The 25895-nt window shown below is 54.3% G+C and overlaps 1 protein-coding gene across 1 annotated transcript; it reads right to left on the bottom strand.

The window, feature by feature from the left end:
• Window positions 1-23967: 23967 nt before the first annotated feature.
• LOC126285056 (uncharacterized) lies at window positions 23968-24733 on the bottom strand. The gene is made up of 2 exons (XM_049984380.1): window positions 24158-24733; window positions 23968-24111 (listed from the first exon to the last, which is right to left on the bottom strand). Exons 1-2 carry the CDS (start codon window positions 24731-24733, stop codon window positions 23968-23970), a joined length of 720 nt encoding a protein of 239 aa, XP_049840337.1.
• Between the last annotated feature and the right edge of the window lie 1162 nt (window positions 24734-25895).

The following is a 25895-nucleotide window of genomic DNA, read 5'->3' as shown; positions in this document are numbered from 1 at the left end:
CGGCCAGCGCGGAAAGCGCAGCTGCATAGGTTGGTTGCCAGCCATGTCGCGTGAGCGGCGGGTTGCTCTGGTCGACGTGATGCTCGGGTCTGTTGTTGGTGCCTTTGGCGGGTGGGTGGTTCGTGGTGTCTCTTTCGCGCTCGGTATCTGCACGTGCTGCTGCTCCGTCTGTCGGCGGTTTTCGACATCGTCTGTAGTTTTGCGGCGTGCCAGTGTGGCGCCCGAAGGTGAACGTAACCTGACCTCGGCGCTTTACCGAACCGGACCTAAACTAACGTAACCTGAGCTCAGCTAATCTGCCTGCGCGAGGTGGTTGTCCTTGGGCATGATGGTGACGCGCTTGGCGTGGATTGCGCACAGGTTGGTGTCTTCGAAGAGGCCGACGAGGTAGGCCTCGCTGGCCTCCTACAGGGCCATTACTGCGGAGCTCTGGCAGCGCAGGTCGGTCTTGAAGTCTTAGGCGATCTCGCGCACTAGGCGCTGGAATGGCAGCTTGTAGATGAGCAGCTCTGTGCTCTTCTGGTAGCGCATGATTCCTCGCACGGCGACGGTGCCTATGCCTGTAGCGGTGGGGCTTCTTGACGCCGCCGGCGGCACAGCGCCAAGCCAAAAAGTCTTGAAAATGTGCTACCCCCAGCCACATCAAATAGGTTCTCAGAGGTAACTGAAGATGTCGTGGAAGTGGAACCCGGCGCCCCAGAATGAAAACAGACACGCCCCTCACCGGAAGTCATGAAGTGGGACGATGACTACATGAACTTCCGCCGCATGATTTAAGAAGTAGCGGAAAGAAAGTCATTCATTGTCACTGGGAATGACCTCTATAAGGTCTTCCCAACATCCATAGACGAGCACAAAAAGCTCATGGAGTTTGTTAGGGATCAGGGACTCCCTTGCTACATCCACAACACCGAGTCCCTGAAGCTACTAAAGGTTGTTATACGTCACCTGCCAATCAAGATGGACCCTGCCCACTTTAAACACGAACTCGCGGAGTCGGGTTATGCCGCACGCACGGTAGAACTAATGACATCGCCATGAACGCACAAAAAGATGCCGTTGTTTGTCGTCGTCCTAGTGGACAATGAGGACAACAGAAAAATCTTCCAACTCAACAAAATTGCGGACATCGACGTTTCAGTCGAACTGCTCAAGGCCAAGTGCAAGAGGCCTCAGTGTTACTCTTGCCAAGGCCTAGACCATGTTGCACACAACTGCACCATGCCTGCACGTTGCGTGAAGTGTGCAGGTGCACACCAAAGCCGTGAATGTGTAAAAAAGCGAGACGAACAGCCCAAATGCTGCAACTGCAGTGAGCCGCGTGTTGCCAGCTACAGGAGCTGTAACGCATTCAGATCCCACAAACGTGGCAAGGCTGCCAAGAAAGTGCAGGCAGGTGTCAGTTTTGTGTCCGTTACCGCGGGACGGGCTGCTGAACAGCAGGCCCTGCCTTGCGGTGAAAGCCGCCCACCCACCCGCAACCTGTAACCGCCTACCAACCCACAGCCGGAGTCCAGTGCTGCTGGGTTACCATCACCGCCCCCCCCCCCCGGCCCGAGCAGAAAATGGACATGCTGCCCCCGCTACGCAGAGTCCCGTCGCAAAACAGTGCCAGCCTAGTACTGCCCCAGCGCCAACCACCCCCGCGGCCGCGAGCACTATCACCGATGATCTGCAGACGCTACTGCAAACATTAAACAGAATCATGACACAACTACCCACTCTAGTCTCCGCAACTGCCACGGCCCTCCAGGCCATCGCCCAGCCCCCCAGTCATGGATAACGACCACACCCATGGCCTGACTGTTTGCGTTTTCAACACAAACAGTCTTGTACCGCAGCGGGGTGAATTTAGGGAATTTCTACACAACGAGGCAGTGGACATCTGCCTCGTCTGTGAAACATTCCTAAAACCCGATGTGCACGTCAGGGTCGCAAACTCCAGCTGCTATCGCACCGACCGGCCGACCCACGGCGCCGGTACGGCGGCGTGTGTCAGGTCCTCCCTGCGGCACTAGCCTGTGCAACTGCCACAATTCGAACACCTTGAAGCCACCGGTGTGACCGTTAACACGTCCATCGGCAAGATCACTTTCGTGGCGGCATACCGGCCTCCGTGGGGTGTTCTGCAAGAGGCCAATTTTGACACCCTACTGGCCATGGAGGGAAGGCTGTTCATCGGTCCGCCCACTGGAACTCCCGCCTCACCAATGTCAGCGGGCGCCGACTTGAACGCGCCGCCCTCAGACACGGGGCCATCATTCTAGGGTTGGTTGGTTGGTTTTTTGGGGGAGAAGACCAGACAGCGACGTCATCAGTCTCATTGGATTAGGGGCGGATGGGGAAGGAAGTCGGCCGTGCCCTTTGAAAGGAACCATCCCGGCATTTGCCTGGAGCGATTTAGGGAAATCATGGAAAACCTAAATCAGAATGGCCGGACGCGGGACTGAAACGTCGTCCTCCCGAATGCGATCATTCTAGGGCCCTACGACCCAACCCACATCCCAGGGTGCGGACAACATGACGTTCTCGACGTTGCTCTACTGAGGGGGGTCGATCGGTTTACGACTGCCGAGACGAGGACGGCTCTGTCATCAGATCACTTGCCTGTGATCTTTGACATAGACGTCGTCGGCGCGGCGGTGCGGGCCGGGCTTCCATCCTTCAGGAAAGTCAACATCGAGCACTTCAAAACCGAGATACGGGAGTACCTCACAGATGCCTCTGATCTGGAGGAGGTGGGGGCGGATGCCGCCATCACCTCCCTAAATCAGGCGCTCCTGCGAGCTGCAGAAACTGCCACACCCGGAGCTTATAGTGGCGAAAAACCATCTCTTCTGCGAGTGGCAAATAACGCGACAGGCAGCAACGAAACGCCGCGTAAACCGCATGCGTCGTGCCATCACTGCAGCCGTCCACGAACACCCCAACCAACCATGGGCCGACCTTGTCGAGTCCCTCGCCCCAGACGACGGCAGTGCATGGCGCGTCGTGAGAGGCTTTCTGCGCCGCAGGCAGCACATTCCTCCCCTATAACTCGGTCAGGATCACGTCTGCGAGCCGGACGCCAAGGCAAATGTCCTAGTGGACACTTTTGAGGCAAACTTACGCCCCATAGTAGAAGATATTGACATGGCCCACGTCTGGCTAGTGGAAGAACGTCTCCCAGGCTTCCTCACTGCAACTCCGATCACTCAACGCCCGAAGGGCAGGTGGCATCAACGGCATCCCAAACTCACTCCTTAGGAATCTTCCTCAGGAGTATGAGCAATACCTAGCCACAGTCTTTAACGAAATCCTTGCTTCAGGTGTCTACCCCTCAGTGTGGAAACATGACGAGGTGGTGGTCACCCCGAAGCAGGACAAGGACTCCTGGTCACCATCCAGCTACAGGCCCATCAGCCTCCTCCCATGTCTCCACCGAAGGCATCGGAAGAGAAGGAAAGGAAGATTTTTGAGAGACTTTACCTACATCGACTTCTACAACATGTGGACCAGGAACACATACTGCCAGACGAGCAGTTTGGTTTTCGTGGAGGTCACTCAACGAACCACCAGCTGCTCCACCTCGTGGAACCCGCGATGAGGGCGCTGGAGACGAGGGAATACCTAGGGGCCGTATTCCTGGCCGTCACGCGCTTTCGACTCCGTGTGGCATGATGGCCTCGTCTACAAGTTGTTTGTACTCGGGGTTCCGACGTCGCAAGGAAGTCCTTCTCGGGTCCCACCTATCTGGCAGGTCCTTCCACGTCCGGGCAGAACAAGGAATGTCCACAAACAGATCCATCTGTGCCGGCGTTCTGCAGAGGTCTGTACTCGGCCCCATACTTTACTCACTCTGTACCGCCGACGCACCGCGAGTGGACAGAGTAGAGTGAGTCCTCTATGTGGATGACACTGCTCTGTTCACCTGGAGCATAAACGCGCATACCATGGGACGTCACCTCCAGCAAGGATGTGAAGCGCTTGGTGCTTGAGCCACTATGTGGCGCCTTAAATTTAACGCTGGCAAGAGCCAGGCAGTGGCGTTCACGAAGCGCAGAGTGCCGCCAAATCTAGAAGCCTTACACATTGCGGGAGGCCCCATCCCATGGTCAAAAACAACTACCTACCTTGGAGTGAGACTAGACCAACGGCTCACCTGGGCCCCACACATTCAGTGGATCCGAAACAAGGTGATAGGGCGGCTTCGTGCACTCTTTCCCTTGTTAAACGAGGAGTCCACATTGCCCTAGCCCCACGGCGTCACGCTGTATCTGACACTGGTACCCCCAGTGTTAGAGTACGAAGCCGTGGTTTGGGTAATGCCGCCGACTCCTCCATACGATCGCTACAACACGTACAAAACAAGGCGCTGAAGCTTTTGCTTCGCCTTCCCATGTTCTACCCCACCACCTTTCTCCACCAAGACACTGGTATCTAGACGTTGCGAACCGATTCCGACTCCTAGCACGTCAGTTTTATCAAAAAGCGGGTCAATCCCGCAATCGGCTCATTCAGGGCTTGAGCCAGCAACAACACCACCGACCAACAACCCGTTGGCCAGACCTGTTGCGACAATAACCCGTCCCCAACAGCACCAGCACACCCGACAGGAGGACCCCAAAAATGGTTAGGATGTCTTTTCAAAAACATTTATTTCAAGTTCTGCAGGCACAGCACAGAAGTGCTTACCCTGCCCACACACGTGCCTCAAGTACGCACGACAGTAATGGAGTCGGAGTCTCTGGGCGCACCGTAGCCGACTCGCTAGCGCCAGGTGAGAAGCAGCTGCAGCTGCTGTTTTGTGCATGTTTTGCTTGAGGAAGAAGAAGAATGACAGGCCGTGCGAAGGGAGGAAAGGGGCCCGGCAAGGGTGGTGCCAAGCGGCACCGCAAGATGTTGCGCAACAACATCCAGGGCATCACGAAGACCGCCTGGCTCGCAGAGGCGGCGTGAAGCCCATCTCTGGTCTGATCTACAAGGAGACCTGTGGAGTGCTGAAGGTGTCTCTGGAGAACGTGATCCGCGACGCGGTGACGTACACTGAGCACACCAAGTGCAAGACTGTGACGGCCATGGATATGGTGTATGCCCTGAAGAGGCAAGGGCGCACCCTGTACGGTTTCGGCGGTTAGGCGCAGAAAGCCGGTGTGCTGTGCTGTATAGCCTTCCTGTGGCCGTGATTTGGAAGAGACGAAAAACGACCCTTTTCAGGGCCACCACACTGTTCGGAAATCGAAAAGTGCGAAAGAGTCTGTGTTGCTTTGCTTGCTTGCTGGCTTTCATTTCCTGAGTTTGACATGGTGTGATTGGGAAGGGAGAAGGAAAGGAAGCGTGTCTTGTGGCGGGAGGGCGTGCTTTTTGCTTTATCGATCGATGGAGATGCCAGGCTGTGTGTTGTTGTTGTGCGAGAGGCGGTGGTTTTGTGTGTGTGTGTGCAGACACACGGGCTGTGGACAAGATGGGGGACTTGCGCCGGCGGCGCTGGCTGTGGCTGTGAAAGTAAAAAGTGTGGCGACGACGACTGAAATTCTGCTTTGGACGTAGGTTTGTGTGGTGGCCCTGAAAAGGGCCAATTGTTTTGAGCCGAGCTGTCAAAGCGCGATGCGTGCAGGGAGCACGCAGCGGTGCTGGGCTGGACAGGGCCGCATGCCGATTGCGCTCTTTAGGCCTTCTTCTTGGTCTTCTTTGGCCAGCCAGCTCGAGCACCTCAGCCGTGAGGTACTCCATGACGGCTGCGAGGTAGACGGGCGCCCCGGCGCCGACGCGCTCGGCGTAGTTTCCCTTGCGCAGGAGGCGGCGGATTCTGCCGACCGGAAACTGGAGCCCAACCCGGCTTGAGCGGGACTTTGACTTGCCCTTAACTTTGCCGACCTTTCCGTGTCTGGACATGGCGATGGGCTAGTGGCGTAATGATAATGGTGTGAGCCGCAGCGAGTAGACCAGCGGAGTGCGTGCCTTTGCCGTACTGCACTGCACTGCAAATCTCTGGTGACGTCTACCAGGAGTGAGACATGCTAAGCAGCGAAGCTGCTGTTCCTGTGTGCACATCAAGAACTATTGTTGGGCCTCACAGTTATGAGTTGCCTCTGTGAGCAGCCGTGTGGGGGCGGACGCTGCATCAAAAGCGTCATAGAGGCTGTGCAGATTAGGCCAACGAGTGGTCGGCCTGCGGTGGACTTGATCTCCCAGTCCGCATATAAGACGGCTGCCAGAGGTTTCTGCAGGGGCATAGAATATGCTGGCGGACTGCCTGAAGCGATCCCGCAGCAACGGGATGCCAGTTTCCTCATGAAGGAGTCTCGTGGAGTAACGAGGCGGCTTGTGGAGAGCGAGTCGCAGCGCCTGATTCTGGACACGCTGGAGCATCGTAACGTGTGGAGTGGCAATCCCCCACACTATGGCGGCATACTCGTGTACCGGCCAGACGACGGCCTAGTACACGGTCAGGACGTGCCGAAGGAGGAGAGTGGATGCGGGGTTCAGCAGTGGGTAGAGCGCCCGGAGACGCCCAATCGCCCGTCCTCGATGTCTTGGATGTGCAGCAGTCAGGTGAGATGCCTGTCCAGCGTCAAACCGAGGTATTTGCCGGTTGGTGACCAAGGGATGGGGCCTCCCGAGATCGAGACAGGCGGCAGGGCAGGAGGCAGCCAAGTGAAGACGACCGCCTGGCTCTTGGTGGCGTTAAATTTGAGTCGCCACTTGGTGGTCCACGCCCCCAGGACGTCGCACGCTAGTTGGAGGCGGCGGCACATTGCAACCACGTTCATGCTGTGGGAGAACAGCGCAGTGTCGTCGGCATAAAGAGCCAACTCCACGCGCGCCACCCGCGGTGCGTCAGCGGTGTACAAGGTGTACAGCAGGGTGCCGAGAACCGACACCTGCGGTACCCCTGCACGAATCGGCTGGTCGGTGGAGGTGCCGCCGACGCCCCAAACGTGGAAGGTGCGGCCCGCGAGGTAGGACTGCAGCAGAAATGCGTGTGACGTCGGGACCCCATGTACAAGGACCTTGTACACGAGGCTCTCGTGCCACACACAGTCGAACGTCTTGGAGACGTCGAGGAGTACCGCCCCAAGGTACTCCCGCGACTAGAGCGCCCGCATCGCCTGTTCCACGAGGCGTAATAGATGTTGCGCGGTCGAGTGGCCCCACCGGAATCCGAACTGCTCAGCTGGAAGGAGCCCTTCGGTAGTGACATGGCGCCACAGTCACTCCACGTACAGTCTCTCAAACATCTTGGAGAGAGATGGGAGCAGGCTGATCGGCCGGTAGTGCTCTGCCCGACGCGGATCCTTGCCGGCCTTGGGGATAGCCACCACTTCCACGTGTTTCCACATGGAAGGGAAGATCCCAGAGAGGAAAACGCAGTTGAAAGTGTCCGCCAGTGATTGGTGGAGTGCCGGTGGCAATAACCGCAGGAGGTAGTTCGTGACACCATCGGAGCAGCCCGCACTCCTGGGCTTGAAGCGGCGGAGCTGGAATCCAATCTCATCGGCGGTGATGGGTGCGATCACATCGTCAGCAGCCCTGGCGGCGAGAAAAACCGGCAGGTGGTCTTCCACGAGACGGACGTGGTCGGCATCGAAGACGTCCGCGATTGGGCGGAAGTTGTCGGCGAACACGCCGGCTAGGGCGTTAGCCTTGGCGTCCAGGGCACAGACAACCTCGCCGCCGACGTGGAGCGGAGGAACAGGCTGATGGCGGCTTAGGAAGTGCCTGGCGGTCCGCCAGGCACTCCCATCAGTCGTGTTCAGGGTGGCCACAAGGCCAGACCAGTCACAGTTCTGGTGTTGGTCGATAGCGGCCCGGATTTCGCGCCGTGCCCGATTGAGGCGGCCCTTGGTCACAGGCTGGCGAGTGAGCTGCCACTCACGTAAGAGACGGCTTTTGGCTGTTATAGCCTCCAAGATGTGTGGCGGAAGCTGCCGGGACATCTGGCGTGGCCGCCGCCGCTGTCGGGGAGACGCAGCGGCAGCAACGCTGAGTGTGTGCCGTGTAAAGAAGGCCAGCACAGCATCGGCCCCCTCCAGGGCACAATCTGGAGCACTGTCCAAGCGACCGAGCAGTTCATACCGAAATCGGGCCTCGTAAATGCCATGGAAGGTGTGGCGGTCAGGCGGCAGGGAGACACCAACGACGTCCATGTCGTAGACCACCGAAAGGTGGACAAGCAGTGGGTGCAGCGGACGGTAGCCGACGTAAAGTGCCCGACGCCTATCAGGACTACGACGTCGAGCACGACGGACTGGCCTGTTGGTGAAGAAGGTGTGGTCAAATCGACCCAGGACGACAGCGCCGTAACGTTGGGTGATGTGAACAAGGCGCCGCCTACTGACGTTGGTGACTCGAGAGTTCCATTGCGGGCTCTTGGCGTTCAAGTCACCCGCAATGAACAGTTTCCCATGCAGCGTCAGCAGGGCATCAAGGTCGGCGTCCAGGAGGTGGCCCCTCAGTGGCCTGTAGATGGCGACGAAGGTAATGAGCCCCACTGTGGTGGTGACAGCCACCCCAGTGGCCTCCACCGCAGCAAGAGGCGGCATCAGGACTTCATGGTGCTTCAGCGAATTCTTCACATATATGGCGGCGCCTCCGCCATGGGTGGGCCAGTCAGTGCGGTAGCAGCGATAGTTCGCCACCCCAGGTTTCAGAAACGTCTCGCAGACGAGACAAATGTCTATCGCCTCATCTCGGACGAAATGGCGGAATTCCCCTTGTTATCCATGGCGGTCAGCAGAAACAACGCCAGCCTGGTGGGCGGACGTGACGGTGGTGACGAGCAATGGGAGCTGCTGGAGCAGCTGATTCAACGAACGCAGGAGTGTATGGAGGTCAGCTGCATCGGGAGCTGTGGGGGGCCCCTGGGGCGGCCTCCAAGGCAGGAACAGCAGGCTGCAGTGGGACCGCAGGAGGCGGTGGTTGCAGGGGCACAGCCTGAGGAGCAGACCGCCACCGCGCCAGTGGGGCATTAGTGGCCGGACGTTCCGGCGTGGGGGCAGTACGCCGCGGCCGTCGGCGGCGCCAGCAGGGGGCGGCAGCTGGTGCTGGAGGTGTGGGTGCAGGGGCAGCAGCCGCTTCAGACGAGGCAGGCCGCTGCGGCGCTGCGCCATCGGAGACAGCAGGCCGCTGAGGGGAGAGGGCGTGCGCCCCCCCTTGGCGGTATCTGCGAAGCTGGTCCCAGGCTGTACCCTGAGGGAAGGGGCAGCCCGGCCACGGGGCTGATGTGGGCCACGCTGGAAGGCCTGACATCTCCAGTAGCTCGTGACGTGCGCGCTGCTGCAGTTGCAGCACATCGGTTTATCCTCTCGTGGGAGCGTACATTCCTTGCTCTGATGCTGGGCCCTGCACTGCACACAGTGGGGCGGCATCGAACATTAGCTGTTGGCAAGAGAAGCTCTGTGCCCTCCTGCCTTTGGCCCGCAGTGGCTCCACTTCGACGTCGACCCGCCCAACCCGCTGCACTCGAAAGATCTTGCGATTTTCCAGGTTGTCGACAAGAACGACCTGGCACAGCGGCATGGGACGGTGGTTGTTTGGGGAGTTCATGAGCCCCATGTGGTGGAAGCCGAAGCCCATGTCGTCCAGTTCTTGACGTTGGTAATCCAACGCAAACTGGAGGGGGAGGCGGCAGAACACCACCTTCAACAGCTTGAGCAGTTCCGATGGGTGCGTGTAGCAATGGAGGCCATCTTTGCAGATGACATCCATGACTGCACAGTAGTCCTCGCAGTGGTCATGGAGAGCCGGTAAAGATCATTGCCGGCAGTCCTGACGCTGGCAGTGGGCGCCACCTGAGTGATCTTCTGCTCGAACTGCTTATAAGGGCTGTCCGATTGCACCACAAGCGGCGGTGGGCACGGTGCTGCATGCCGGGGCGGAACCCCGGCGTCGTCTGGGACGTCATCTGACGTGTCCTGGAAGGCGTTGGCGGTCGGCAGCGGCAGCGCAAGCTGTAAGACAGCCGCCCTTGCCGTGTGCCGCCTGGCAGGGGTTACGAACTCGTTTTCATCAGGGTGGCGCACGGCAGTAGGCCGTGTGGAGGACCGCTGCTGCCTCGCGCGCATCGTGTTCGCGACTGCCTGGGCCGTGGTGGCAGCGGCTGCTCTGGAGACCTTAGAGGCCTTCTTCTGTGGCCGAGCAGTGTCGGAGGCTTGGGAGCGGACGTCAGAGTCGTCAGCCGAGTTAACGCGACGCTTCTGGAGCGCACAAGAATCGTCAGCATCACGTCTGTCTGCGTCAGCAATGGCCTCCGCAAGAATTGCGTCTGGCAGTTCGTCGTCGTCGGCAATCGCGGCGGCCTCTTGAGCTGGCTTAGCACCTGCCCAGACAGCGGTAGTGCCTTTCGCGCAGGGCGGGGCAGAAACTGGCGTGGCTATGGATTCTTTCTGTTGCAGGGCCGTAGGAGCAGCCACAAGGGAACCGACCTCTTGCATGGCCGGCCCCGTGGCACACCCAGTGAAACCGCCGTCGCCAGGGACGCAGACTTTTCGTCTGGCGAGGGCCCCACCAGCTCACCTGCCTCCTATCACCCCATGCCCGGCAGTGCAGCAGCCTTCCGGATCCTGCTGTATGCAAGCATGGCAGCGACATCGTCCTCACAACCGGGGTAGTCACCCCCATGCGTAAGCTTGTGCATGCGCACGAGCATGCGCTCCTGGGAGCGAGAAATGTCACCAGAAGAGATATCCAAGTCATTGTCAGGTAGTCGGCGCCAGTTCGTTATAAGTGGGGAGCCTGATGGGGCCGCCGACAGGAGCAACTCAGTCGCCTGAGTTGACCCAGCCGGACAGCGATCCGCCACACCCTTCGCTCGATCGTCAAACACGTCCTTTCGCCTCGACATCGCAACTCGCGCGTATATGTGCGTGCTTGCCGTGCGTGCCGTGCGTGCCGGCTGCTGCTGCTTCGCACTTGATATTCCTGTTCCTCAGGATGTTAAGGAGGAGTTTGTTGTCGTTAGACATTTACTCCACTTAGATGGGTTGAGGTTTGCGGGAACGTTTGTGAATAACTGGGACGGTTGTGCGTATTGGATACGTATGATTGCCGATCGGAGACAGGCGGTAGGTCACATGAATTGACAGGTATGCATCGGTTAGGGGCCTTTACTTGACTGGCCCTGTCGACGCCTGGGACTGTCAGTCAGCGACTGACAGAGCGGATATTTGATGGTGGTGATTATGGTGATGGGCGCCAGCAGAGTGGGAGTCCTTTATGGGCTCGGGTGCGGCGGCCGGTAGCGCGCGCGACCCAATGGGCGGCGGCCGCAACAGGGCGAGCTGGTAAAGGTGCGGCGGCGGCGTGCGGCGGGTGCCACTTTGTGGGGAGACTGACTAGAGCGGAGCGCTTGCTGGTGTTACGCGTTAGTGTAGTGTGTTTTCCACGCGTTTCTGTTTATTCGGCGTTAGTCGGACGTTCGTTTTTACGTTGTTCCGTGTCGTTGTTTAGTCGAGGCGTTTACTTTCTGCGTTGCTGTTGGTCGTCGCGCGCGTTTCTTTGGTCGTTTGCGTCGGAGTCAAAGGCCACGATGGCCTCTTACTCTGCCGGTTCTCGAGGCTTGTTTCCTTTGTCTGGAAAAAATATTATGTCTAACTCGTCAGAATCATGTCTGCCTTCCTCTCGCTCATTTCACCGTCGGCTGTCGGATCCAACAATCCAGTTTACTCAAGAAAATATCAATCATGCTAATCAGGCGATCGATCAGATGCAGCAAGACAGCGTTGTGCTGGGTTCCTCCGAGATCAGGGAAATATCCGGCCCAGGACCCGTGGCACTGCCCGGTGACCCGCGGCCGAGTAGCGTGGGGCCAGGCTCCGGCAGAAAACGATGACAATGATGCCGTCCTGGCTGCCCCTATACCTGGCAGCTCCTGCTACGGGTCGAAAGTCGACGAAATCATCAATGAAGGCGCGGGATGCTCCGTACTCGCATGCTTCTCGTAAGCATGCACATCCCCCTTCGCTTACTGACTCAGAATCAACGGAGTCCAGGGCGCCTGATAGGGAGAAACCATCTACTGACCATCAGGACCCTGTTCCGCGTCAGGACGCCTTCACTACCCATGCGGCGACCGACTCCAGTCTGGTCGACATGGCAGACGCTTATGAGATCACAGTCCCGACGTCGAATAGGTTTGAAGGTTGAGCTGATGTCACACCAGCTGACCAAAACTCTCCAACAATCCGCCGGCTCCTACTCCTGTCAAGGCCACCTATCATAGTACATGACACGATCAGCTACCTCGATCGAGTCAGGGAACTGAAGGGGCACCTGAATGGTTCCTTTTCCTGTCAATACAAACGAGGAAGTATCCGTTACGAGTTCGAAAACCTGTCAGATTATCGATATATGATCGAGTTTCTCAAGGCTCGTGCCATCCAATACCATACATACGATCTGACCCTCTCAAAATTTTGAAGGTCGTCGTCAGGCACCTCGAACCCACCACCCCTCCCGCTGACGTTAAGGAGGCGCTGGAGGAGCTGGGCTTCACGGTGCAGTCTGTCACTGTTATACACCAGCAGGTGCCAGACGCACAGGGCAAACTCACCTATGTCAAGTGGCCTCTATCCGTTGTTGTACTTCATTGTACACCAAATGTTTACCACGTTTACAAAGTCAAATTCCTCCTGCACATGAAGGTTGGCGTTGAATCCTACTGCAATGAGCCTGGCTTGACGCAATGCTTCAGATGTCAGCGTTTTGGTCACGGCTCCCGCAACTTCGGCCGTCTGCCGCGTTCCGTCAAGTGTGCCGGTGACCATCTCACCCAACTCTATCAAAAAAAGCCCACTGATCTGCCCAAATGCTGTAATTGCGGTCAGGCTCACCCAGCCAACTATCGCAAATGTTCCGCATACCAAAAAGCACTGGCGAACTCTCGCAGTTCTTCCACTCCAGCAGCCTCAGCGCCAGCTGCTCCACCAGCTGATCCTGCAAATTTTTCACACCTGCAAGCACATCGTGCCCCTCCACCACTTTCTTCTTCTGCTACTGGCTGGGGCCTTTGCTATTGCGTCGTCCTGCTTCGCGCCCAACGACAGCTTCCCACTCTGCTTGGGGAACTGCAAATCCTACCCCAGAGCCTTCTGCACCCCCGCCCCCTACCTTCTCCTTCCCATTTTCTAACCATCTTGCTGATCTTGCTACCTTGTTGCAGCAGTTCAACATTCACAAAATCATTTCCATTGTCTGTTCCACTATCCACCAACTCAATTCAGCATCCGATCCTTTCAGTAAACTCATGATAATTCTGTCAGCTTTCATCTCCTACTTCTCAGATGGACACTAATCTACGTCGCCCTTTTCGCATTGTCAGTTGGAACGCCGATGGTATTCTTCGCCAACGTCATTCTCTTGAGGGCTTTCTCAATGATAGGGGGATCGACATAGCCCTTATTTCCGAGACACACTTGAAGCCACATCAGCAGTTTACTGTCCCCAACTATTATGTATATCGATCCGACCGCGCGGATCGGCCACATGGCGGTAGTCTTGTCATAGTCAAGCAGTGCCTTACGCACCGACATCGACAGATTCCGCACCTAGAACACCTGGAGGCTACAGCTATTGAAATACAGCTATATGGACAGTCCTCGACTCTTGCCGCAGCTTAGAACTCCCCCGCTCGCTCTATACTCCTGGCTGACTTTCATGTCCTCTTCCACCTGGGCCCCAAGGTCCTTGTGGGGGGGGGGGGGAGGGGGACTTCAACTCCAAGCACGGGACGTGGGGATGCCATTCCATCAATGCTAATGGACGTTGGCTATTCCAAAATCTTGAACTCATTGCTGCTATCCGTGTCGTTGCTCCAGGTTCTCCCACGCACTTTCACAAAACAGCTCTCTACCATCCAGACATTCTAGATACCTTCTTGGCTTGGGATATCCCGTAGGTCCACCGGATTTCTGTAGTCTCTGAACTTGATTCCGATCCATGTCCTCGAGCTTCCTCCTATTACCCTCCACAGCCACATCGATCCATCGGCGTACCACTTTGCTAAAATCCTCACCATATGCTACCGCACCTCTTCCTGACAAGTCCTCCAGCCCCCACGTCGCCTGGACCTTCCACCAGACGTACAGGAACTAATTCGCACCAAACGTCGATTTCGTCGCCGGTGGCAACGCCTCCGAGACCCAATCGACAAGCGAATCTGGCAGTCATTGGCTCAAGAGCTATGTGTACGTCTACAAGAGGTCCATGATCAGGCATGGAACCAACGCCTTCGCGAGGCTGCAGACCGTCCTGACTGACTGTGGCGTATAGTCAAGGAAACCACATCCACTCCCCTTGCATCTCAGCCCCTCCATGGTCCCCAAGGCTTGGTCTACTCGTCGCAGGAAAAGGCGGAGCCCCTCACACACAGTCTTGAGCGGCAATTTCGCCTCAACGACGTCGACAACGATGAGGCTGACGCCCACGAGACCCGCGTCCATCGTCGGGTCCGTCAGTTCCTTTGCCGTCGCATCGACAGCACATTTCCACCAGTCACCCTCCCAGTGGTGGCGAATTACATCAGTAGCATTACATCCAGTAAGGCTCCAGTTCCCGACGGTATCGGGCCGGCCCTTCTTCACCACCTCTCTCCAGCTGCGCTTACCTACCTGGTTAATATGTATCATAGCTGCCTTTCCTACAATTACTTCCCTCCTGTTTGGAAGCTGGCCCGTGTCATTGCCCTCCCGAAACCCCGCAAGGATCCACTCTTCCCACAGAACTACCGTCCCATTTCTCTCCTCAACATCATCGGAAAGATCCTAGAATGCATTATCCTTTCCCACCTTCAGTCCTTCCTTGATGCTCATTCCATCCTTATTCCCCAACAGTTTGGGTTTCGGGTTGGCTATGGCACGGTCCACCAGCTGATCCACCTCCACGACACCATCCGCAGGGCGCAGCTGGAGCGTCAAAGTACAGGCATGGTTTTACTTGACATCGAAAAGTCCTTTGATCGGGTGTGGAACGAGGACTTACTCTATAACCTTGCTGATTATGGCTGCCCTCTTTGCATCATCCACATCCTCCGACGCTTTTTAACTGTGCGATCATTTTACGTTATACAAGGCCGAAGCCGTAGTTTGATCCAGGCCGTGGAAGCGGGTGTGCCCCAGGGGTCTCTCCTCTCCCCAGTTCTGTACGCCGTATACACCAACGACATCCCATCCTGTGTCTCCAACCAACTGGCCCTCTATGCAGATGACACCGCTGTCTTCACCTCACACCACAACCTCCAGTTTATTGCTCTAAATCTCACACGCCACCTTGAACGGATCACCTACTGGAGCAACAAATGGAAGATAAAAATCAATGCAGACAAGACACAGGCCATCCTTTTTACACACAAACGGACTCCGCCGGCTCACCTGGTGGAACTTGAAGGTCGTTGCATTCCATAGTCACAGACAGTCACCTATCTCGGCCTGACCTTTGACACCCACCTCACGTGGAAACCCCACGTTTATGGCGTCTGTCACAAAGCATATGGAATGTTACACAAACTCTTCCCATTGTTGAAGGGCTCTGACCCTCTGATCCAATCCAAGCTGCTCATCTGAACATCCTCCGCCTTGTCACTCCTGCTATACGGCTGGGAACTATGGGGCCTAGCTGCTGACACCCATGTTCTCCAGGCCCAGGTGGTACAGAGCAAACCACTCTGGATCATACTGAATGCTCCGCGTTACGTCTCCAATCACGACATCCGCCGTCTTCTCCACATTCCGCCGCTTATACAACAAATTCGTCTTCGCGCCTCAAACACCCTTGCCTTTCACGAAAACTCTCCTCATGATCACCTTACAGTTCTTTGTCGTGCTGTTGGAGACATGTATCCTCATCTGACGCTGATACTTCAGCGCCGGTATCGTCCCAACTGACGGTCTCACCTCAATTGGGTCTCTGCTGATATTTTGATCACTGCATTTTTTCTAATTCTCTCGTCCTAGTCACAAAGATGTTCGGCCGGAGATGTCTGCTTCTCCTGTTCCAGAGGTTGCCCCTCAGTCTGCAAGATCCAGGCAGACGCAGAGGATAGTTGGGAGCTCCAATGTCAGGTGCGTAATGGGGCCATTTAGGGATATGGCAGCAAGAGAGGGGAAGAAAACCAATGTGCACTCCGTGTGCATACAGGGGTGAGTCATTCCAGATGTGGAAAGGGTCCTTCCAGTTGCCATGAAGGGTACAGGGTGCAGCCATCTGCAGGTGGTCGCTCACGTCGGCACCAATGATGTGTGTCGCTATGGATCGGAGGAAATCCTCTCTGGCTTCCGGCGGCTATCTGATTTGGTGAAGATGCCAGTCTCGCAAGCGGGATGAAAGCAGAGCTCACAATCTGCAGCATCGTCGACAGGACTGACTGCGGACTTTTGGTACAGAGCCGAGTGGAGGGTCTGAATCAGAGGCTGAGACGGTTCTGCGACCGTGTGGGCTGCAGATTCCTCGACTTGCGCCATAAGGTGGTGGGGTTTCGGGTTTCGCTGAATAGGTCAGGAGTCCACTACACGCAGCAAGCGGCTACACGGGTAGCAGGGGCTGTGTGGCGTGGACTGAGCGGTCTTTTTAGGTTAGATGGCCTTGGCCAAGTACAGAAAGGGCAACAGCTTCAAAGAGTGCGGGCAAAGTCAGGACATGCGCGAACCAAGCAGCAATCGGTATTGTAATTGTAAACTGTCGAAGCTGCAATGGTAAGGTACCGGAACTTCAAGCGCTGATAGAAAGCACCGAAGCTGAAATTGTTATAGGTACAGAAAGCTGGCTGAAGCCAGAGATAAATTCAGCCGAAATTTTTACAAAGCCACAGACGGTGTTTAGAAAGGATAGATTGCATACAACCGGTGGTGGCGTGTTTGTCGCTGTTAGTAGTAGATTATCCTGTAGTGAAGTAGAAGTGGATAGTTCCTGCGAAATATTATGGGTGGAGGTTACGCTCAACAACCGAGCTAGGTTAATAATTGGCTCCTTTTACCGACCTCCCGACTCAGCAGCATTAGTGGCAGAACAGCTGCGAGAAAATTTGGAATACATTTCACATAAATTTTCTCAGCATATTAAAGTCTTAGGTGGAGATTTCAATTTACCAGATATACACTGGGATACTCAGATGTTTAGGATGGGTGGTAGGGACAAAGCATCGAGTGACATTATACTGAGTGTACTATCCGAAAATTACCTCGAGCAACTAAACAGAGAACTTACTCGTGGAGATAACATCTTGGACCTACTCATAACAAACAGACCCGAACTTTTCGACTCTGTAAGTGCAGAACAGGGAATCAGTGATCATAAGGCCGTTGCAGCATCCCTGAATATGGAAGTTAATAGGAATACAAGAAAAGGGAGGAAGGTTTATCTGTTTAGCAAGAGTAATAGAAGGCAGATTTCAGACTACCTAACAGATCAAAACGAAAATTTCTGTTCCGACACTGACAATGTTGAGTGTTTATGGAAAGAGTTTAAGGCAATTGTAAAATGCGTTTTAGACAGGGACGTGCCGAGTAAAACTGTGAGGGACGGGAAAAACCCACCGTGGTTCAACAACAAAGTTAGGAAACTACTGCGGAAGCAAAGAGAGCTTCACTCCAAGTTTAAACACAGCCAAAACCTCTCAGAGAAACAGAAGCTAAACAATGTCAAAGTTAGCGTAAGGAGGGCTATGCGTGAAGCGTTCAGTGAATTCGAAAGTAAAATTCTATGTACCGACTTGACAGAAAACCCTGGAAGTTCTGGGCATACGTTAAATCAGTAAGTGCCTCGAAACAGCATATCCAGACACTCCGGGATGATGATGGCTTTGAAACAGAGGATGACACGCGTAAAGGTGAAATACTAAACACCTTTTTCCAAAGCTGTTTCACAGAGGAAGACCGCACTGCAGTTCCTTCTCTAAATCCTCGCACAAATTAAAAAATGGCTGACATCGAAATAAGTGTCCAAGGAATAGAAAAGCAACTGAAATCACTCAACAGAGGAAAGTCCACTGGGCCTGACGGAATACCAATTCGATTCTACACAGAGTACGCGAAAGAACTTTCCCCCCTTCCAACAGCCGAGTACCGCAAGTCTCTAGAGGAACAGAAGGTTCCAAACGATTGGAAAAAAGCACAGGTAGTCCCATTCTTCAAAAAGGGTCGTCGAGCAGATGCGCAAAACTATAGACCTACATCTCTGACGTCGATCTGTTGCAGAATTGTAGAACATGTTTTTTGCTCGAGTATCATGTCGTTTTTGGAAACCCAGAATCTGCTCTGTAGGAATCAACATGGATTCCGAAAACAGCGATCGTGTGACACCCAACTCCCTTTCTTTGGTCATGAGACCCAGAAATTATTAGATACAGGCTCCCAGGTAGATGCTATTTTCCTAGACTTCCGGAAGGCGTTCGATACAGTTCCGCACTGTCGCCTGATAAAGTAAGAGCCTACGGAATATCAGATCCGCTGTGTGGCTGAATTGAAGAGTTTTTAGCAAACAGATCACAGCATGTTGTTATCAATGGGGAGACGTCTACAGACGTTAAAGTAACCTCTGGCGTGCCACAGGGGAGTGTTATGGGACCATTGCTTTTCACAATATATGTATAAATGACCTAGTAGATAGTGTCGGAAGTTCCATGCGGCTTTTCGCAGATGATGCTGTAGTATATAGAGAAGTTGCAGCATTAGAAAATTGTAGCGAAATGCAGGAAGATCTGCAGCGGATAGGCACTTGGTGTAGGGAGTGGCAACTAACCCTTAACATAGACAAATGTAATGTATTGCGAATACATAGAAAGAAGGATCCTTTATTGTATGATTATATGATAGCGGAACAAACACTGGTAGCAGTTACTTCTGTTAAATATCTGGGAATATGCATGCCGAACGATTTGAATGGAATGATCATATAAAATTAATTGTTGGTAAGGCGGGTACCAGGTTGAGATTCATTGGGAGAGTCCTTAGAAAATGTATTACATCAACAAAGGAGGTGGCTTACAAAACACTCGTTTGACCTATACTTGAGTAGTGCTCATCAGTGTGGGATCCGTACCAGAGGGGGTTGACGGAGGAGATAGAGAAGATCCAAAGAAGAGCGGCGCGTTTCGTCACAGGGTTATTTGGTAACCGTGATAGCGTTACGGAGATGTTTAGCAAACTCAAGTGGCAGACTCTGTAAGAGAGGCGCTCTGAATCGCGGTGTAGCTTGCTCGCCAGGTTTCTAGAGGGTGCGTTTCTGGATGAGGTATCGAATATACTGCTTCCCCCTACTTATACCTCCCGTGGAGATCACGAATGTAAAATTATAGAGATTCGAGCGAGCACGGAGGCTTTCAGACAGTCGTTCTTCCAGCAAACCATACGCGATCGGAACAGAAAAGGGAGGTAATGACAGTGGCACGTTAAGTGCCCTCCGCCACACACCGTTGGGTGGCTTGCAGAGTATGAATGTAGATGGTGGTGGAAAAGTGCTGGCGCTGGGGCTGCGACAGCGACGAGCCGCGGTCGCGCCATTGATGATGTTGAACAGTGGTAGTGTGGAATGGTGGGAAGCTGTGTACAGTAGTGGTTGTCTTCGTACGTGCATCCGGCCCGGAGCAGAATGCGCGGTTGCCCTTCTGTTGCCAGTTATGTCGCGTGAGCGGCGGGTTGTGATCTGATCGACGTGGTGCTCTGGTTTGTTGTTTGGTGCCTTTGGCCGGTGGGTGGTTTGTGTGTCTCTTTCGCGCTCGGTATCTGCACGTGCTGCTGCTCCGTCTGTCGGCAGTTTTCGACGTCGTCTGTAGTTTTGCGGCATGCCGACGACCCGTCGCGACCTTTAAACCCTAAGTGTGGCGCCCGAAGGTGAACGTAACCTGACCTCGGCGCTTAACCACACCTGAGCTCAGCTAAGCTGTCCAGACGTAAGGTAGGTGCGGCCTCCTGACGCCTCACGTTTGAAAGTTTAACCTAACTTTGACACCTTAACCTAACTTGTCACCTTAACCTAACCCACGTCCACGTAACTTAACCTTACCTAACCCTAAATCTAGACGTAAACGTAATGTCTAGCGTCTAATGTGTGTAAGATCGGCTGTCGTGTGTGCTGAAGGCAGATTCGGTGTGTCTGTAGTTGCGGATGGCGGTTTGCCTCGGGCGGGGGGGGGGGGGGGTTGGCTTAAGCGGCGAGGGGCGGCGCTCCGTTTGCCGGCGCATGTTGCGCAGGCGGCGCTCGTTCGCGTCGGGCAAATTGTGAGAAAGGGCTGTGGATGTTGGTGGGCGAGAGGAGGAGAACGGCCCGCGATGTTGCCCGACGGTTGCGGGCCGATCGGGAAACGGTGGGAGGGCGGCGGAAGGCGATGGGGTGGCGGAGGTGGGTTTTCACGGCCGTCATCGCCGCACGCCTCCACTTGTGTGGCTGTGGCGCCGGCCGTGCTAGCTGGGCAGCCGCGGCGACGGTGTCGGAGTTTTGCCGAAGGTTTGGCCATTGTCACATTTCATCGGGTGGGGCTGTGGGGGCCGCATTTGGGCGGTGGCGGCGATTCTCGGCGGGCCGACCCAGGCTGTAGCGCGCGGTAGCTGCAGTTTGGCCGTGGTTTGCGGCGCCGCCGTGGAGACTGGTTGGCGACTCTGGTGTGGCTGTGTGTAGCCCCATCTTCGGTGGTTTGAATTGCGCGGGTGGTTGTGGCGCAGGTTTGGGGCTGCTCCGCACAGGCTGTGGGACATTGGGCGGTAGCAAGCGCTCCGTCCACCTTCTTATGGCTAACTTACAGCTATGTGGCGCAGGATTTACTTGTTAACCATTGCCTGCTTCTTCTGGGGTTGGCGTGTGGGGTCTGTGCTTCTTTATTTTAGGCGTATGTGGAGTGTGTGTGGGACGGGGGTTGAACTTCATTGCTTTATTGCGTTACGGAGTTCTGTTTTGTTTTGTCGTCGATATTTGTTTTCATCTGAGCCTTTCACAGCTGCAATTGTTCGTCGTGTTGCTACGTCATTTTTATCGGTCCGCTACTGTTATTAGTCTCTTGTATCGATCTCGTGGGTTTAGTGGTACTCCTACCTCTCGTATGAGTGGGTTGTCGGCTTCTTGTATATTGCTGTAGAATCGTCATGCCAGTTCTTGATGTCTCTGCATTATTTCAAGTTCTTCTGCAGCTTCCTGTAGGTAGCGGTGTGGAAACTGTGAATGTACGTGTAAGATGCGTCGGAGAATTTTATTTTGGAGAGACTGGAGTCGTCGGATGTGCGTCTTTGCAGCACATCCCCATACTTCACAGGCGAAATCCATAAGTGCCCTGATGTACATTCTGAAAATTAAAATTCCGTTTTCCACTGAGAGGTGAGAGTCTTCATTAATGAGGGGGTACAAGGCCCCTATCCTCTGGTTTACTTTCGCTCGTACGTGTTCTATGTGGAGTTTCCAAGTCCGTCGTTTGTCCAAGATGACTCCCAGGTATCTGGCGGAGACGTCCCACGGTAGTTGTACGTCCTAAAATCGGAGATGGCCTGCAGGCATGGTCATACATCGGGTGAATATGACGGCTTGAGTCTTGGTCGGGTTGAAGCCGATGCGCCTCTTGGCAGCCCATTGCTCAAGGGCGTTAAGAGAACTCTGAAGGCGAGGCACGAGGACTTCTCTCCATCTGGTTCTCGTGAAGATCATCGTGTCGTCGGCATAAATGGATTTTTCCACTCTCAGATGCGATCGGAGGTCAGAGGTGAAGATTGAGTACAGGACTGGCGCAAGGATAGATCTTTGCGGCACTCCGGCGTTTATATGGCGAGCTGTTGATATTGAGTTGTCAATCCGGACAGCGAACGTGCGATTCTTCAGGTAGGCGGCTACTATTCGGATGTATGGCTTCGGAAATTGAGTTTCCAGATGAGGCCTTTGTGCCAAACAGTATCAAAGGCTTTGGTAACTTCCAGCAGTACGGCGCCGCAGAATTCCTTCTTGTTAAATGCTTCAGTGATGTATTCGACGGCTCGAAGTATCTGCTGCGTCGTACTGTGTCCGCTGCGGAATCCGCATTGTTCTTGTGGTAGCACTTCATTTCGATTGACGATGTTTTGTAGTCTTGGTAAGAGGATGCGTTCGACCAGCTTGCTGATTTGTGGCAGGAGGCTTATAGGACGATAACTCTGTGGGTGGTGGCGATCCTTTCCCGGTTTAGATACTGCTACAACTGTTGAGTGCTTCCATTGTGATGGGTAAGTGGCGGTGGTGATGATCCAGTTGAATATGGCGGCGAGTCGCACGATCACTGTCCAGGGCAGTTGCTTCAAGACACGTCCTTGGATGTCGTCTGCGCGGGGTGCTTTGTTCGAAGGTAATGCCCGGATGCCAGCCTGTACTACTTCTGCGCTGACGGGCGGAATATGGTAGTCTTCTGTGTCCTTGTCTTCGTCGTCTTGTTGTTGAAGTATGGCGTCTGCTTCCGTTTCAACGGTTGCGATGCGTTGCTGGCCAGTCCTGTCGTTGAGTGGTTGAAAATTTGCTTCGAATGTATCTGCCAGCATGTTGGCCTTGTCTTCTGGTCGGTAGGCTGTTCTGTCTTGGTGTTGAAGCGGTGGAATTGTCGTCTTGCAGTTAGTGAAGAAAGGTATCATGTGCCAGTGCACTGGGTCAGGAGTGAATGCACGGAGTTTAGTAGCCCATTGTTGGTTTCTGTGAGCGACTTGGACGACTCTTCTTAGTCCATTAATTAGCTTCTTGAGGTGCGGATCTCGCGTGACATGTCATTCGCGGTTGAGTCGGTTCCTGTGTCGTATTGAAGTGAGAATTTCTGGAGGCAGCCCCAGAGTTGGCAGATGCGGCGTCTTCTGGGGTGGTGGAGTCTGTGAATGTTGTGATGGATTCTTCTGTGATGTCCTCCTCGCCTTGCAACACATCCACAGAGAAGGTGACATGCTCTCGGAATGCGTCCCAGTTTGTGCGTCTGAGGTTGAGGCGGCCAGTGTGATGTTCTGGTGCGATGTGGAGGTAGAAGATGACGGGAGAATGGTTGGAATTGAGTGCGTGGATGACTTCTGCTATCATGAACTGAGGAATGCCCTTCGTAATGGATATGTCAATGATGTCTGGGCGGCAGCGTGATGGATAGCACGTCGGCTCTTCCGGTCTGCAAACGTATGCGTTTGCCTCTTCTGTGGCCTGTAGAAGAAGGCGACCGCTCATGTTGGTCGTCACAGAGTTCCAAGCTGCGTGTTTTGAGTTTAGAATAGCCGTCCTGGTACGCAGAGCAATTCTCGTGCGTCGTCCAGGTCCAGCAGTTGTCGTGGGCTGCGGTCTACTGATATGAATGTGATGGGTCCGGTTTGCGTTTGCACGGAAACAGCGGTGGCGTCGATGTGGCGGGTGATGGGCGGCTGAACTTCGTGGTGAATGATGGAACGGCGGATGAAAATGGCGGTGCCTCCTCCATGCGTCGGTCGGTCCGTCCTGTAGCAAGTGTAGTTTGGTATATTTGAACGGATGCCTTGCTTTAGAAATGTCTCGTTGACCATACAGATGCCGATGTTGAAGTCAGTCAGGAATTGCTGCAGTTCTGGAATGTCGTGGGTCAAGTTGTCGGCATTGTACGTCATAATGCGTAGCTCTTCGATTCTTGGCTCTCTAGGCATTTTGCTGTGTAGTGACCTGTGGTTGCCGGCAAGGCTCTGCTAATCGGTGCCTCAATGGTGGCAGCGATGGTGTGTGGAAGTTGTGCGAGCGTTCTGCTCACTTCTGCAAGCGTCGATGCAATTTGCGTGAGAAGAATGTAGACATCAGGCTGTTCTGGCGCAGGTGGCGGCGGTCGTGGTGCTTGAGGTTGCTGCTGTCGATGTATTGTCGGCGCTGCCTGTCTTGGTGGTGCTGGAGGTGGTGGTGGTGGTGATGCTGTGGGCGGGAGGCCCTGATTCAACGCATCTGCAGCGGTGAGGTCTGCGCGTAGTCGATTTGCACGATGTTGCACAGGTGTGGGCCAGCTTCTCTGGTCCGTAATCGGTGCTGGAGGAGGCGGCGGGCGTTGCCGTCGAGCAGAAGGCTTCATTGGTGGCAGACCACGGAATCTTCGACTGGCTTCCTTGTGTCTAGGGCAGGTGTGGTAGTTGGCAGGATGCGCCCCGCCGCGTAGTCCACACGGTGGCGCTTCTTCTTTCGGTCTCTTGCACTCTCTGCTGTCGTGGTCCGCTACGAATTTTACACAGACAGGCGGCATAGTACAGTAGCGAGCTACTTGATTGAAGCCTTGACAGCGGAAGCATTGAACGTGTCCGCGCGAGCGGCGCAGGCGTTCAACCTTGATTGAGAGGTCGTAGATTCGTGTCAGCTGAAAGATGCTGCGGTGGTCTGGCATGTCAGGTAATATGACGACCCGATGTTCCGTCATCTGATTTGTTCCCGGCATTCGGTGACGTTCTGTAAGTGTTGCTATGTATCCAAGTTCTTCCAGTTCTTCTTTGACTTCTGCGTCCGTTAATGAAACGGGAATTCCTTTAATCAGAGTCTTCAGCGTCGGTGGTCGGACTGCTGGCGTGGTATACATCGGAATGCCGTCTTCTCCGAGTTTGCACACAACCTTTACGTAATCCTCCGTAGTATTCAAGATCAGTTTTAGTGTTTCTCCGCCCGTCTGCTTGACGGTGAAAGATGCTTTGCAGTGCCTTTTCAGCCATGTGTGCAACGTCTTGTATGATTCCTTGTAAAGTATGATTATCGGCGGAATCTTCTGATGTGCTGCATGGGCTGGCTGTTGTGGCGCAGTCAGTTGGTCTGCTTCCATTGACATCTTCTTTTCTGCGTTCTTGTTCATTTTTTGCGCGTTGTTGCGCTTCTCGTTGCTGCTGTCTTTCGATGAGGTCGGCTGTTGCAGCGTTCAGTGACACCCCGTCCCTTGTAGAGGTGTGCGTGCGGGCAGCGCCTGATGGCCTTAGTAAATTCATGGCCCTTGCAGATGCAGCAATCTCATAATTTGACGTCTTTAATGGATCCGCCTAGATCCAGAAAATTCAGAATTTTAAACTTTAACGCCAATGGCGTAAAAACACAGAAGCACGTCCTAGAGGAGTTTCTAGACCGGTATGCAATCGACGTTGTGTGCCTGACGGAGACCCACCTTAAGCCCGAGGACCGTTTTTCTGTGAGAAATTACTCCATTCATAGAGTCGACCGCGTAGGCCGCGAGCGCGGTGGAGTAGCGGTCCTCGTAAAGGGCAGAAGGTGTTTCCCCACAGTGGACCTACTGCACACACACAGCATCGAGGCACCCAGTATAGAAATCAAAATTCAATACACACCACACACCATCGTCTCCGCCTATTACTCCACAGGCACCACCATACTGCATCAGGATCTTCAGGCTCTGCTGGGTACTGGCGTTCGTGTGATTGTTGTGTTGTTGTTGTCTTCAGTCCTGAGACTGGTTTGATGCAGCTCTCCATGCTACTCTATCCTGTGCAAGCTGCTTCATCTCCCAGTACCTACTGCAACCTACATCCTTCTGAATCTGCTTAGTGTACTCATCTCTCGGTCTCCCTCTACGATTTTTACCCTCCACGCTGCCCTCCAACGCTAAATTTGTGATCCCTTGATGCCTCAAAACATGTCCTACTAACCGATCCCTTCTTCTAGTCAAGTTGTGCCACAAACTTCTCTTCTCCCCAATCCTATTCAATACCTCCTCATTAGTTACGTGATCTATCCACCTTATCTTCAGTATTCTTCTGTAGCACCACATTTCGAAAGCTTCTATTCTCTTCTTGTCCAAACTAGTTATCGTCCATGTTTCACTTCCATACATGGCTACACTCCAAACAAATACTTTCAGAAACGACTTGCTGATACATAAATCTATATTCGATGTTAACAAATTTCTCTTCTTCAGAAACGCTTTCCTTGCCATTGCCAGTCTACATTTTATATCCTCTCTACTTCGACCATCATCAGTTATTTTACTTCCTAAATAGCAAAACTCT

The sequence above is a fragment of the Schistocerca gregaria genome, chromosome 8 (assembly GCF_023897955.1).
Source record: "Schistocerca gregaria isolate iqSchGreg1 chromosome 8, iqSchGreg1.2, whole genome shotgun sequence".
NCBI classification, from domain to species: Eukaryota; Metazoa; Arthropoda; class Insecta; order Orthoptera; family Acrididae; genus Schistocerca; species Schistocerca gregaria.
This window is presented reverse-complemented; position numbering and strand designations above follow the sequence as displayed.